This window comes from Zosterops lateralis, assembly GCF_965231275.1.
Source record: "Zosterops lateralis genome assembly, chromosome: 28".
Taxonomy (NCBI): Eukaryota; Metazoa; Chordata; class Aves; order Passeriformes; family Zosteropidae; genus Zosterops; species Zosterops lateralis.
Window position 1 is genome coordinate 725,641 of NC_139788.1, and position 15,266 is coordinate 740,906.

The 15,266-nt window shown below is 49.7% G+C and overlaps 1 protein-coding gene across 2 annotated transcripts; it reads right to left on the reverse strand.

The window, feature by feature from the left end:
- Positions 1 to 1,151: 1,151 nt before the first annotated feature.
- On the reverse strand, positions 1,152 to 14,863 carry LAPTM5 (lysosomal protein transmembrane 5). Of its 2 annotated transcripts, none has more exons than XM_083879341.1 (8): positions 14,035 to 14,863; positions 9,197 to 9,290; positions 7,211 to 7,287; positions 6,527 to 6,655; positions 5,448 to 5,573; positions 4,659 to 4,754; positions 2,677 to 2,769; positions 1,152 to 1,777 (listed from the first exon to the last, which is right to left on the reverse strand). In XM_083879341.1, exons 1-8 carry the CDS (start codon positions 14,119 to 14,121, stop codon positions 1,703 to 1,705), a joined length of 777 nt encoding a protein of 258 aa, XP_083735467.1. In that variant the 5' UTR covers positions 14,122 to 14,863; the 3' UTR covers positions 1,152 to 1,702. The 2 variants fall into 2 exon arrangements, with proteins under 2 accessions (XP_083735467.1, XP_083735468.1); XM_083879342.1 differs by having other exon boundaries at positions 5,448 to 5,570; positions 14,035 to 14,860.
- Positions 14,864 to 15,266: the final 403 nt, after the last annotated feature.

The following is a 15,266-nucleotide window of genomic DNA, read 5'->3' on the forward strand; positions in this document are numbered from 1 at the left end:
GCTCTGCGGGTCTGGAGCCCCTCACTGGAGCTGGGAGGGTGGAACGCTGAGCCCTGGAGAGAAGGCTCTGCCCAGGCAGGAGCTGGGCTGGCTTGGGGAGAGCCAGGCTCAGTCAGACCAGGTGTGAACCCACATTAAACCCACCCTGTGTCTGCCAGACACGTCCTGACCCTATTTCAGCTCCTGCAGCTCAATTAGCAAAGTCAATTAAAGCCAGAGGCCCGGGGGCTGGTTTACCCTGCTGCAGGCACTCCACAGCCAGGAGCCTTCCCCGTTATCAGCAGGAATTTAATTAGAGGGAGAATCTCAATCATTGAAAAGAGGTGAAGGAGGGGGTTTAACAGGATTTAGTGGGGTCACACTGAGGAGCCTTGCTCTGGTTTGGAAATGAGAATTGCCAGAATTTCACACCTGGGCAGCCCCAATTAATGGAGTTTTGGTGGGAGGAGCCTGGTCAGATGCCCCAGAGTCTTCCTACACCATCCCAGGCTCTCATAAGGAACATTCAGGGCAGGATGCAAAACTACAAAACTTTCTATAAACTGGCGATAACCTACACCACTGTCTGTCACACCTTTGTGACTTGCAATTCCTCTCTGTGTTGGAAGTTTTTTTCCATGGACTGAAATCCAAGCCTGTGTCCTCCTGGGCTCTGTGCCAGGCAAACCCCCCTGGGCAGACCCCAGACCCTCTTTTTGGGGTCCCAGGCCTCTCTGTGACCTTCCAGGGTGCCCAGAGGGATGTCCTGGACTCCAACAAAAGCCTTCAGAGGGCAGAGAGCAAAAAAGACTCTCTCAAACCACCACCTGAAATCTTGGGGAAAGAAAACCTAACCCGAGAGTCAAGGAACTTTAAGCACCCAGTACTTGGTCTCCTTGCAACTTGTGGTGAAAAATTCTTTAGAGTAAAAAAAGGAACAAACCTGAGCCCCAACAGCAGCTGAGGTGATAAATGAGCAGAGCTCCAGCAGCTCAACCTGCAGATTTTGAGGAGAAATTGAAATATCAGCTTTTCCTTTGCAAGCAGCATAAACACGAGGAAAGATCAGGCCAAGGTCAAAGCACCGGTTTTTTTTTACTCACTGATGTTTTGGAAATCAAATTATTTCTTTCCTTCACTCAGAAATCAGACTGGCAGTTTGGAAGCCATTAACGTTTTTATTTTAATTGAAACTCATCTCCTAAGTCACATAAAAGCACAGAAAAAAATGCACCCACTGAGGTGTGGAATGGCAGAGCAATGCTGGATATCCTGCTGTCAATCATCACAAGCAGACGGGGTGAGAGCTGCAATTCCCAAGGGGATTGATTTTTTTTTTTTTTTTGGCTGATCCCTTTGCTGTGGGAATTCTGGCTGGTGGAGCTGCAGGGCTGGGTTATCCCAGAGAAAAATCCCTGTTCATCCCTCAATCCCACTTCCTAAAGGCGCCCCTGCTGAGCCAGAGGGAGAATCACCATCCTGGTGGCAAAAAGGGGGCTCAGGCCAGCCCTGCACCCCACGGCAGCCAAATCCCAAAATCCAGGGGTGAGAAGTCAAGACACGGAGGTTCCAGAGCGTGGAACTCCACGCTGGAGGACTCCAGCAGTTCCCCTGGACAGGGTCTGGCTGGAAGAAAAGCTGGGAATTGCTCTGGAGTGAGCACGGGGACTGCCAGGAGGGGACAGGCACCGGTGGCATCAGTGTCACCTCCCCTGGGCCGGGCTCAGACCGTCACGTAGGGAGGGGGACAATCCTTGGCAGGCAATTCCAGGGCTTCCTCGTAGGACGGCAGCACGGCCTGGAAGAGAGCAGAGTTACGGGATTCCACCAGAGGAATATCAGAGGGCAGGGATTCTGTCCTGGAGAGGTGTCACCCTGATATTTTCAGCCTTCTGAAATGTTTAATTGCTGTACTGGAGTTTCCTCATGGACTGTCAGGTAAAAAGTTTTGAAAACTGCTCATTCCTCTTTGGAGAGGAGACAATTAATGGGCTTTTAGTTTCACCAGCGGGGTTGGAGAAGTGTTGACATCGTTGTCCAATTTCTGGTCAAACTCCAGGTCTGTATAAATCTCATAATTGGGAATAAACCTCCTCTCTTTTTGCTCTTTCAGCCTGACAACTGATCGACTTTTAGTTTGACCAGTGGGGTCGGAGAGGTGTCAACCTCATTGTCCCATCTCTGGTCAAGCTCCAGGGTCTGTATAAATCTAATAATTGGGAATAAACCTCCTCTGTTTTTGCTCTTTCAGCCTGACTTCTTTGGTGTCCATCCAGTGACAGAGGGCTCCTCTGGCTGCCTCAGGGCAGGGACAAAGTGGGGTTTGGGGCATTGAGGGCAGGAATCCAGCAGGAATTGGATCCATCCTGTGCCAGGGACATTTATTGTCCCATTCCCAGGACAATCAATGGCCCAAAGATCCTGAACGTGTGGAATCCCAGCCCCATTCCCAAGGAAAGCTGGGGGGTTTTGCAGAAGGGAACAGCTGGGGCACCTAATCCTGGCATTCCCCAATCCCACAGCATTCCCTATTCTCAGCATTCCCCATCCCTCAGCAGAAATTCTCTCAGAGCCCAAAAAAAGCAGAGATAAGGGTCACCAGTCTAAAGGACTCCTTTTGATGGGAAAAAATCACTTTTATGCCCCTTTTCCATTTCTTGGGGCTCCATTTCCAGGAGTAATTTCATTTTTCCTCACCTTTTCCACTGCCTGTGGCTCCACTTTCACCTCCTCCCTCCTGCTGGCTTTGATGTATCTAAAGCAGTTCAGGACACACTTGAACATGTAGGCCTGGAAAAGAGGGAAAAGGGAAGGAAAAGGACAATTTTTCCATGTCCCTGCAGGGCAAAAAAGGGACATTTCCACTCTTGCCACCAGCCTGGGATATTCCTGCTCTTCTCTCTGGAGGGAGAAGTTTGGGAGGGAAGGGAAGGGAAGGGAAGGGAAGGGAAGGGAAGGGAAGGGAAGGGAAGGGAAGGGAAGGGAAGGGAAGGGAAGGGAAGGGAAGGGAAGGGAAGGGAAGGGAAGGGAAGGGAAGGGAAGGGAAGGGAAGGGAAGGGAAGGGAAGGGAAGGGAAGGGAAGGGAAGGGAAGGGAAGGGAAGGGAAGGGAAGGGAAGGGAAGGGAAGGGAAGGAAGGCTTTGATGTCATTTTTGTAATTTTTCCAGGTATTTTTCATATTATTACAGGTTATAAGGTCTGTATTCCGTGAATTCAGAACAATGATGGGACTGGGATCAATAATCCAGTAAATAAAAATAATTAAACATAAAATCCATTAAAGCACATCATTGGGCACCCCTGACATCACAATATCCCAAGGTAGGAAAGGAAATGGTGGCTCTGATCTCATTTTTTCAGAGCAGGTCACAAACTCTGGATGCCTCAGGAAAGCACCAGAAACACCAGAGACATCCAATGACTGCCCCAAAAACTCCTTCCTTCAGCAAAACCCCATTTTTGCACCTCCCTGGCAGGACCTCCCGCCACCCCGCGGATTCATCCGCGCAACAAACGGAGCTTTTTCTGGGGGGAAATAAAAAGGGTTGATTGAGGGGTTGTGGCCCAGGGAAATAAACGAGGTCTGTGGGACTGGCCCTGGTAAATCAATATTTTCCTGCTGGGAGCAGCAGAGTCGTGTGCCCCGTGTTTGTGTTGGCCTGGGAATGAGCTCGGGAACATTTTGGGATTTTTCAGGGGAACACAGGGAGCCACAGATCCCAAACCTGCAGCTGAGCATTCCCAGGACAATGAGGGCTGTTGGTGCTGACACCAGGCCAAGGAAAAGATTTAAAAAAAAAAAAGGAATGAAATGTCTGAGCTGTAAAAAAAATCAATCTCAACATTCCGGAGGTGAATCCAAACTTGGAGAATCTTTTGGGGATATTGGAGAACCTTTCCTGCTTCCAAAGGCTCTTCATGCAGAGAGCAAACCTGGAAACTGGGTGAAAACCTCCACTCATCCATGAAAAAAAAAACCCAATTGGGAACATCACAGCAGAGAACTTTGCTGTGTTTGTTTTTAACCTTTTTTCTCCTTCTGGAGAGAAACGGGCAGTGATGGTTTGGGGACATGAGAGGGATTTTGTTTTGTAGCTCACACTGAAGTGTAAAAGGAGATATTTGGATAAATAATTTCATATAATATCAATAATATAATTTATTTGAGTTTGTTTTCAACCCTTCTCTCCTAGGCAGTGATGGTTTGGGGACATAAGAGGGGTTTTGCTGTATAACTCACACAGAAATGTAAAAGGAGATATTTGGATAAATAATCTCAATAATCTCATTTATTTGGGTTTGTTTTCAACCTTTTTCTCCTTCTAGAGAGGAACAGGCAGTGATGGTTTGGGGACTTAAGAGGAATTTTGTTTTGTAGCTCACACAGAAATGTAAAAGGAGATATTTGGGTAAATAATCTCATATAATCTCAATAATCTCATTTATTTGAGATTGTTTTCAACCTTTCTCTCCTTACAGAGAGGGATGGGCAGTGATGGTTTGAGGACATAAAAGGGATTTTCCTCTATAACTCACACAGAAGAGTCGAGGCAAGGATTTGGATAAACCAACCAGAGGCACAACTCCCACCGTGCCCAAGGAGAGTCCAACAAGGCTGATTTGGGGGAAGAGAATTAAATCAGAATTTCCCTGGGGGACTCTCAGCCCGGAGCCTCTCACCTTGAGGATCAGCACGGCCACGAAGGCGATGGTGAAGGTGATCATCACTTTGGCATATTCCTCTGCTGGCAGCTTCTCCAGGGCCGGCAGGGGGTTCTGGGGAAAAGGAAAAGGTTTCAGCCCCAAAAACTCATTCCCTGGGAGGGCTCAAGGCTCAGGCAGAACAAGGAATAAAGGATTTCCACTAGAAGCAGGATAACAGGAATATTGTTTTCCTCCTGGTGTTTCCACGCCTTGGGAAAAGCCCTGTTTAAATAAGAACTTTTAAAATTTTAATTTTCATTTTTGCCACCAGTCTGGGATTTTCCTGCTTTTTTTCTCTGGAGGGAGAAACTTGGGACTGTGATCCCAGGGCCTTAAATCAGTGTCTCCATCCTTCCCTAGGAGTGTGGTGATTCCATCTATTGATAACAACACAAATTCCATCAATTGATAACAACACAAATTCCATCTATTCGCAACAACAATAACAAATTCACAATAAACACGGCTGTTTAATAAAGATGAAATTTGGGGCGTTTTCCACGCAGGCAGCTACACCTGCATCACTTCTCTCTGCAATTTGCATCCATCAGATCCCCACAAGGAGAAAAAAAAAAGTTTATTTTTAAGGAACATGGGAGTTGTCAGTCAGGAATAGTGCTGGGGAGAACACAGAAAATCCTCTCTAATTGTCAAAATAAGCAGTTCTGGGTGTTCCAGAGGGCTCAGAGAAGGTGCACAGGCATGGAATGGGAATATATAGGAATTCTGAGAGTGGGAAATGGGCAGTTCTGAGTTCAGACCCACCTTGCTGTCCACGGGCTTGAGGCTGAAGTAGGTGGGCACCTCCATGTAGGAGCTGCAGAGGGTGAGGATGCTCAGGCAGAAATCCAGCAGCTGCAGCGCCAGCAGGGGGATCCTGGAGTGGCCCTGCTGAGGGGGGCAGGAATTATTGGGTCACTTGTGCAGGGTATTCACACTCCACACAGAGCCTGTGGCTGGTTCACAGCGAGTCTGGGTGTCCTGGGCTGTGGTGTAGGATGTGCACACAGTATTTATCCCATCCCCATCCCCATGAGCTGTTGGAACCAGGTGGGGCAGTGTTTTCCCAGGCCCCTCCTTTGGGCTCTTCTGCTCATGGCCCATCAATGCCTTGCCCAGGACTCACAGGGAACTCCCTCCAGGAGCTCTCTCTGTTTAATGGGCCATCAAGGAGCCACTGCACGACTCCTCATCCCATTGGGAGATGCTCCCAATGCCCAGGGGGAGGAGCCAAGCATTCCCACCTGGAGAGAATCTGGGATTTGGGACAGGACAAGCAGCCCTGAGCCACTGGATTCCCAGCCCAAGGTAATGATCCTTTACTCCAACCTTCCAGGACCCTAAAGGTCTTTTCCAAGCCAAGGATTCCATGGCAAACCACAGCCCAAGATAACAATCCTTTAGTTTAGGACCTTCCAGGACCCTAAAGGTCTCTTTTCCATCCTAAAGGATTCTATGACAAACCCCAGCCCCAGGTAACGATCCTTTAGTCCAAGCTTCTAGGATCCTAAAAATCTTTTCCAAACTAAAGGTTTCCATGAAGAATTGTGCCCAAAGATAATGATCCTTTATTCTAAACAAAAGGATTCCATGACAAACCCCAGCCCCAGGGTAATGATCCTTCATTCCAACCTTCCAGGACCCTAAAGGTCTCTTTTCCACCCCAAAGGATTTTATGACAAACGACAACCCCCAGTTTCTTTCATTCCATCCTTCCATCCTTCACTCCACCCTAAATGATTCCATTGGGACCCACCCCAAGGTGGGGACGCTCCATCCCCTGCACTCCCCATCCCCAGGGAAGGTCCCGGCCAGGGGCAGGAGGTGTCCCAGCTGTCACCCACCGTGTGGCCCAGCGAGGACACCGAGATGATGGCTGGCACCTGGATGTAGGAGCTGAACATGGTCAGGAGGCTGAGCAGGAAATCCATGACCTGCAGGGCCAGGAAGGGGATCAGGAGCCGCTCCCTCTTCTGAGGAGGAAAAAAAAAGCAGGTTGTTGTCACTCACTCTGATTTTTTTTCAGCCTTCTGATGTTTTTACATTTCTGTACTGGAGTTTTCTTATGCATTGTAACATAAACAAAGAGTGATGTTTGTAAATCATCCATTCCTTCCTAGGGGAAGAACAAATTGGTGGAATTCTGACTTAACCAGTGGGGTCAAAGAAGTGTCAACCTCGTTCCCCAATCCCTGAGGCTTCAAACCAGTGCCTCTCCACCTCTGGAACCAGGAGACATTTTTATCTCATTGTTTCCTGTGTGATTTTGTGATTCTGGGATTTTTATCTGCCTTTTTTTTCTGTATGATTCTCTGATTCTGGGATTTTTTATCTCCTATTTTTTTTCCTGTGTGATTCTCTGATTCTGGGAATTTTTATCTCCTTTTTTTCTCCTATATGATTCTCTGATTCTGGGATTTTTATCTGCCTTTTTTCCCTTGTGTGATTCTGGTAATTTTCCTGCTTTTTTTGACCCCAATTCCAGTGAGCACCACCCAAACCCTGAACGTCATTTTTGGGGAACGCACCTTGAGCACCCCGAGCAGGAGGTGGAAGCTGATGACAAACAACATGAAGATCAGCAGGAAACTGGTGGTGACATCAGCTGAAAAGGATAAAAACGGTAAAAAAAAAATCACCAAAACATGTCTCAACTCCAGCAAACCCTAAGGGAGAGCTCAACCTGGCACAAAGAATTGTGTCTGTGGAGGAATTAATGTCTGTAGGATCATCCGTGGAGGGCAGGGAGAGGGAACTCTGCAGAGCTGAGATATTCCAGAAACACGGGGGTTTATTGCAGGGCCGTGGGTAAAAAGGGCTTTGCCTTCAGCCACCAGCCTGGGCTGGAGGGAACCCCAAAGGAAAAAAAGGCAGGGAAGAGCAATTCCTGGCTGCCAGGGTTGTGTTTATCTCTCTGTGGGCAGGGAGGTTCCTTCTTTTGCTCCCAGGGTTATCTCAGCTTGTGGTTTTACACGGAAAATGACTCAAGAACAGGAACTCCCCCAAACACCTCCCACAGAACATCCTGGTTGGGCAATATTTGGGGGCTGGGGAGTTATTTTGGTTTGTTTTTTTTTTTTTAGATGGCGCCTCAAGAGACAGCTCCAGGTCTCTGCAAGGATCTGAGCTGGATCCTTCTGGAGGAGTTCAATCCTTCAGGAATTGTGAGAAATGAGGAAGAGGCTTGGCTGCCTCTTCCAGCCAGGAATGTTCTGGAAAAAATACACCAGGGGCTGGGAAAAATCTGGGAATGGGGGTCACAGGGGGAGGGAGGGGTGGTGTGGATCTGTCCAGGTGAGAGGCTGGAGATCTGTGGGGATGGATCCATGGGAAGGGATCCAGGGGAATGGTTCCATGGAATGGATCCATGGGAAGGGGTCCATGGGAATGGCTCCATGGGAATCATTCTGTGGGAATGGCTCCATAGGAAGGGGTCCAAGGGAATGGATCTATGGGAAGGGGTCCATGGGAATGGCTCCATTGGAATGGCTCCATTGGAATGGCCCTGTGGGAATGGCTCCAAGGGAATGGATCCAAGGGAATGGTTCCATGAGAATGGCTCCATGGGAAGGCGACCATGGGAATGGATCCATGGGAACGGCTCCATGGGAATGGTTCCATGGAAATGGCTCCTTGGGAAGGGGTCCATGGGAATGATTCCATTGGTAAGGGGTCCATAGGAATGGCTCCATTGGAATGGCTCCATGGGAAGGGGTCCATGGGATGGGCTCCATGGGAATAGATCCATGAGAATGGCTCCATTGGAATGGTTCCATGGGAATAGATCCATGGGAATGGCTCCTGGGAATGGCTCCATGGGAATGGATCCATGGCATGGTTCCATGGGAATGGCTCAGTGGGAATGGCTCCATGGGAAGAGGTTCATGGGAAGGGCTCCATGGGAAGGTCTCCATGACAATGGCTCCATGAGAATGATTCCATGGTGAGGGGTCGATAGGAATGTCTACATGGGAATGGCTCCATGGGAATGGCTCCTTGGGAATGGATCCATGGGAATAGATCCATGGGAATGGATCCATGGGAATGGCTTCATGGCATGGAGGGGTGTGGGTGGCAGTGTCCCACAGCCCACACATCCATAGGATCAGTGTGGGGTGGGATTTGTCCCCTCTGTCCATTGAGGAGTTCTCGGACCCTTCCAGTGTGTCCCTGGAAATGCCCAGAACATGGAGGAAGTCAGGAGTGTGTGTGATCAGACTGGAATGATCCACAGAAAAGGGAGAGGAAGGGAAACCAGGATTGCCAGGGGAATCCACAGGCAATTCCAGAGGGAGCTGAAGGACTCTGCGGGTGCTGCATCTGAAATAAAAACCTCCCTGGGCTCCACATTGATCTCCAACACAGCCTTGGCCTAAAGCGAAACCCAAACACAGCCTGAATCCCTCCCTGAGCTTTTGACCCAGAATCCCAAATCCTTTGGTGGAAAAGGCAGAGGGAGCAGTGCAGGACTGAGGGATCCCTCCCTGCCCCACAGCTGCATTCCCAGGACCCACCAATCCTGAAGTAATCCTTGTCCAGGTCCTTGCAGAAGCCCTTCCCGTTGGCCACCTCGAGGGAATATTCAATCAGCAGCAGGATGCTCATCACCTGGAGAACAAAGCCAAAAACACAATTCAGGGGTTTTGGGCTGAATTCCCAGCTGTGAATTTATTTCCAGGGAACACTGGATGGATGAGTCTCCAAATGAGCCAATCACAAAAGGGTTTAAATCCCAGGAAATTCTGAGATGACAGTTATCAGTTTATTAATATTTTGGATTTAACTGCCAGCAGAAGGAGGGTGGAGAAATGATAAAGGCAGTGAGTTTTGTTTCGATGGTTTTTATCCTGGTTTTATGTTTTGAAATTGCCTTTTGCCCCAGAGTTGAGGGAAATGCAATACCAGGATTCCAAAGTGTAAAAAGAAACCAAAAAAGATATTAAAGATCTCCCTGCAAGTGCAGCTGTGCCACTCCATTGGCAAAACCATCACTTTCCTTCTTTTATTGTCCCCATGTCTGTCCCTGGTGTCCCCATGTCTGTCCCTGTGTGTCCCCCCTGTCAGTCCCTGTGTGTCCCTGTGTGTCCCCCTGTCTGTCCCTGTGTGTCCCTGTGTCTGTCCCTGTGTGTCCCTGTGTGTCCCCATGTCTGTCCCTGGGTGTCCCTGGGTGTCCCCATGTCTGTCCCTGTCTGTCCCTGTGTGTCCCTGTGTGTCCCCGTGTCTGTCCCTGTGTGTCCCCATGTCTGTCCCCGTGTGTCCCCGTGCATCCCCATGTCTGTCCCTGTGTGTCCCTGTGTCTGTCCCTGTGTGTCCCTGTGTGTCCCCATATCTGTCCCTGGGTGTCCCCCTGTCTGTCCCCATATTTGTCCCTATGTCTGTCTCTTGCTGTCCCCATGTCTGTCCCTGTGTCCCCACGTCTGTCCCTGTGTCCCCACGTCTGTCCCTGTGTGTCCCTGTCTGTCCCCATGTCTGTCCCCATGTCTGTCCCCGTGTCCCCACGTCTGTCCCTGTGCAGAGAGGGCAGGGCGGCCCCAGGCTCTGCCCTAAGCCCATCAGTGGCCCCAGAGCCCCGGGCAGGGCCTGACCCAGCAGTTCCCCTGCCCTGAGAAGAGCCCAGACAGGGGCTGGGGGCTCCTCCCTGGGACATCCCAGAGCCACTGGACACCACCCTGTGCCCTGAGCTGGGGCAGGGGGTGACACCAGTGACCCCACGGGGTCCTTCCACTGCCCTGCTCGGTGACCTGAGCCCTGCAGTGATGCAGAAATGTCCTGGCCCTTATCTGTCACCCACATCAGCACAGCTGGGGCAGAGCTGAGACAACTTCTCCTGCCGAGCTGCACCAACGTCTCACTCGAGCCCCGAGCTGAGCAGTGCTGGGGAGAGGAGGAAGTGGCAGAGCTGTGGTCAGGGCTGGGTTTGCACTTGGGGCTGCTGGGACTGCTCACAGCCAGCTCTGAGCTCGGGCTGGGGCTGGGCACAAACAGTTCTGTGTTTTCAGAGGGTCCCAGACAGGGTTTGGGCAGCCGGGGGAGCTGAGCTGGCCTTGCACAGGAGATGTGGGAGAGAAGGTTCTGCCTCGGTGCAGACAGGGGGAAGTGGGGCTGGGAGGGGACAGGAGCTGAGCTCAGCTGTAGGATCATCCATGGAGGGCAGGGAGAGGGAACTCTGCAGAGCTGAGATATTCCAGAAACACGGGGGTTTATTGCAGGGCCGTGGGTAAAAAGGGCTTTGCCTTCAGCCACCAGCCTGGGCTGGAGGGAACCCCAAAGAGAGAGGGAGAGAGAGAGGGGGTGAGGTGAGGGAGGGAAAAGAGCTGAGAGGGGGAAGAGAGGTCAGAGAGCAAGGACCTTGTTCCAATCCATTCCATCTCCTTTTGTGTTGAATATTCTAATTTCCAGTGACCAACCGGCGCCAGATACAAACCCTACAGACTTTGCCTGCAGCCCATGAGAACTGCTCTATCACCACATCATCCTGTATTCTAAACTCTAAAGAGACTTTTCTCATCCACCTTTTCCCTGATGCCTTGGCAGGGTGGAGAGGGGCTGCACCCTTGGGGCCTTTTGTTTTCTGTCCTTCCACCCATCTCCAGCTCATCCCCGTCTTCCTGCCTGCCATGATCACATCTCAGAGCTGAAATTCATTTCTATTTCCCTCACAGGTTTTACATCTCCAGGATTTCTCACCAGGCAATCATATCCACAAGCCCTTCCTGTCCCATCTTTCCCAACACACAGCCCCTTCCTCTGCCTGTGTTTGCTGCAGAAAACCTACAAATAATCCAAATTCATCAGCTTTCTGAGCCCTCAGCAGCTCCCAGAAGAGCTGTGGCACCCACCAGGCTGCAGAGGGGACTGGGACCCCCTGTCCCTCCCAATTTCAGATTCTGTCCAACAACTGAACAAGAAGAAAGGATTTGTCATGTTTTCCCCAGACCTGTCTGACACCAGCTTGTTCAACAGTCACTCTGCTGTCTTCCCTTTTTTATTTTTTTTTTCCCCGTGAAATAAATGAACTTTGCAATTTGCCTGTGAGCTGGCGGGGAAAAGGAGGAATATCCAGCTCTCATTACACGAGGACATGACAAAGTTAACATGAGTTCAGCTTGGTGGAGCAGCATTTCAGCTCCCAGGGCAGCTCTGAGCCCCGTCGAGGGTGAAATTGCATTGATCCAAAGTGTCTCCACAGCTGCTGGTGCCCCTTGGGAGGGGAGGGATCTCTTAATGAAGACACATGGAATCACACCTGACTCTGAGGGGGCCGAGAAATTTCGTGTTCAAGCTCCCAAATAAGTTTTGCTTCCTTTATTTCTGCTCTTGGTCCGACCCCTCAATTGCCAGCATGGGAAATAAGGGCAGAAATTGCTTTTTTTTCGGGTTTCACTTAAAAGGAGGCCTGAGAAAAATGGATGAGCTGGGGCCCTAAATATCAGATTTTTTTTCCTGAAAGAGGAGTGGGTGAGAGCAGCACAGCAAACCCCAAATTCCCCCATCCCACTCAGCACATCCAGGGGCTGAAGGTCAGTGTGAGGAACCCTCTGTGATGTCTGTCAGAGAAAAAAACCAAAGCCCTGGGTTCGTTGCTGGAGTGGAAATGAGCCACACAACCCAGACTGAGATAAGAACATGGCAGGAAACCCCAGCCCAGCCCCAGAGCTTCAGGTGGTTTAACATTTTTCCATTTTGTGCAGAAAGAAGGAAGAACCGAGCTGTGAGCAGGGAGAGAGCTCCAGGCCTTTCCCTCAGCAGGGAGAGCCAGGGCAGCACCAGGACACCTCTGCAGCAGCTGGAATGTGGAGCCTTCCCTATTCCTGCAGGGAATGCACGTCCAGGGGGATGAGCCCTCTGCAGAGGCTGTTATATATATATATATATATGTATTATAAAATTGGCTTTTCACAAGATGCGTGCTGTATGGTTAATAATGTTGTGGTGAGGATAGAGGATATAAGGTTTTTTTATTTCTGCTTTTAGAAAATCAGGCACAGTGGTAGTAACTGATGTAGTGTGCTTAAAGTGTCTGTTTGGTGGGGATAACACCCAGTGAACATGGAAAGAAGACTCTGCTATTGATACACCAACCATCAGCATCTCCCACCTGAAGAAAGCACAGACCCAGGCCCAGGCTGGAGGTGACAATGAAGACACAGCCCAGAAACACAAATGCTCTAAAAAGGGGAACCCAAAGAGTGACCACGCAAAACAGTTCCTGGGATATGGAAACTGGTTTATGGAATTATATAAATATTCATAAACTAATACAATAGAAAGGATATTTAACGAATGTCCAAGGGCACAAGGGATGGTGCAGCTCCTGCTGCTCCAGGGAACAGGGTGGGGACCTTGGAATGTCCTTCCCATGGGATTTCCGCAGGCTGCAGCTCTACCCAGGGCCCCTCTCCTGTCCAACCAACGTGTCAGAGCCCTGTGATCACCTCGAGGGCTCCCAAACCCTGACTGTGCACACCAAGAGCTGTGGTGGGACCATGGAATGTCCTTCCCATGCCCAAACTGCCACTCCCATGGGATTTCTGCAGGTCCAAAGAACCTGTGGGAGCCCCGTTATCAGTCCAAGGTCACCAAACCCTGACTGTGCACACCCAGAGCTCTGGTGGGACCATGGAGTGTCCTTCCCGTGCAACAGGTGCCATTTCTGCAGGTCCCCAACTCCCCCTGTGCTGTCCAAGGAACCTGTGAGAGCCCCAAGGGCTCCCAAACCCTGACTCTGCACACCCAGCTCAGCACAGGGATAATTTTAATAACCCAGCCATGCAAGAAACCACATCCTCAGGACGGCTGAATGCACCTGAAGCTCCTCAGGGCAGGCAGGAGCGTGGGAGAGAGGCCTCCAGGCTCTCCTGCTCTGCCATCCCTGCCCTGAACAGCTTCTCTGCCTTCCCTGGGAGCCAAACACGGCCACGATCCCAATGGAAACCTAAAGGGACACGGAGGAGGCGACTCTGCTCATCACCCTTTGCTCATCCAGCTCCCAAATCCCTCCATTCCCACATCCCCAGTGCTGCCCATTCCCACCCTGCAGGTTTGGGATACACGAATTCCTGCACTAAGTAGGGAAACAGGAAGCAGAGCAAAATTTCCCAATGAGCTCCAATTGGCAGAGAAAAATAAATACCCTTCAAAAATAAAAATATCCTTCAAAACTCCTCCCAAGTCCAGCGAATTCCACTCCTCCCTGTCCCCCACCAACCTTTTGTTCATCCCTGTTAACTCACTGGGTTTTTCCTCTTGGGAACAGAGAATGTTCCATGAACAACAACAACAATGCACCTCCTGGAGAGGTTCCACCTCTGGTTTTCCTGCCCCTGTCCCCCTTTCCAGGCCCAGGACTCACCATGTGGAAAACCCCCAGGGCCACAGTCGCTGTCTTGATGTTGAAGCAGCAGCATTTGGGGGGCTCGGGGAGGGTTTGGGGGGTCATTTTTTTTCGGGGTTCCCTCTGAGAGCTCCTGGAGTTAATGAGGTCGAAGTTTCAGCCGCCCCACAGAAAGTGAAGCTGAGAACAACCCCAGCTCAGCTTCCTTCCTGCTCTCTCAATGTGGGAAGTCATCTACAAAGTCACATGAGGAGGCCTTTGGGGTTTCTCAAGCAAAAAATAAGAAAGCAAAAAAAAAAACCAAACAAACTTGGGGGGGCTTTTAGAAACAAAGCCCATTTGGGGAAATGGGAGCCCCAAAACGCCGCACAGGTGCCTGATGGGGTGTCAGGGAAAGAGGAGCAGCAGCAGGACGTGGCTTTGTCCTATAAAATATCCTCGGGAACAAAAGCAGGGGGCAGGAATTTCACATCAAACTCACCCTGCTGATTTTGCAGAGCAGCATCCAAGTTCCTCCCTTTGGATCTGCCTGCAAAGGCACCATTTCCCCGGAAAGTGCTCCTGGGAGCCCTGGGTTTTCACCCTGTGTTTTCTTGATTTTGAGTCTTTGAACCTTTTACAGTGAGGTTCTCACACAGCTTCATGCAAACTACATGTATTTTTAGAATTTATTTATTTTAGAATTTTTTTTTTTATGTTTTTAGAATTTATCTCTATAATAAAATTTACATATTTCTGCTCTAGAAGGAGGGATGTGACTGACTTTGATGTTCACAAGGTGGTGACCCTTTTTGGCCAGTCTTTGGCCTTCTGTGCAAGGTGTATATAAGTAGATGGAGTCAGAAATTAAATTAAATTAAATTAAATTAAATTAAATTAAATTAATTGACCTGCTGCTGCCTGCTTGTCTTTTTTGTGTGTCCAAAACAACAACACTGGGCTGTGCCAGGGGCTGCTGATCCCTTATTGGGGCTCGGTAAAAACAGAGAAAATTAAGGGGATAAAAAGCAGATTTATTTATTGGAGAACCTTCAGGTGCATTTTGGGCAGATAAAGCCCCTCCTCAGGGGCTACACCCAAAAATGGATGATGGGTCAGGGGTTTTCACACTTTTATAACTGGGTTTTATAACTGGGTTTTTTACCACTTTGATAAGTTTGGTTCATTTGCATGAACCGTGAGAAATGGGGTTAAAAATCAGTTTTGTTTTTAAATATTGATCGTCTTGAGCATCTTTCCTTTGCAGACCA

Coding starts and splice junctions, on each gene's coding strand:
- LAPTM5 (XM_083879341.1), bottom strand. CDS start 14,121: ATGACCCCCCAAACCCTCCCCGAGCCCCCCAAATGCTGCTGCTTCAAC. Junction 5,574..6,526: donor TGTCCTCGCTGGGCCACACG/GTGGGTGACAGC, acceptor TGCCCCCCTCAG/CAGGGCCACTCCAGGATCCC. Junction 2,770..4,658: donor TGGCCGTGCTGATCCTCAAG/GTGAGAGGCTCC, acceptor CCTCTTTTCCAG/GCCTACATGTTCAAGTGTGT.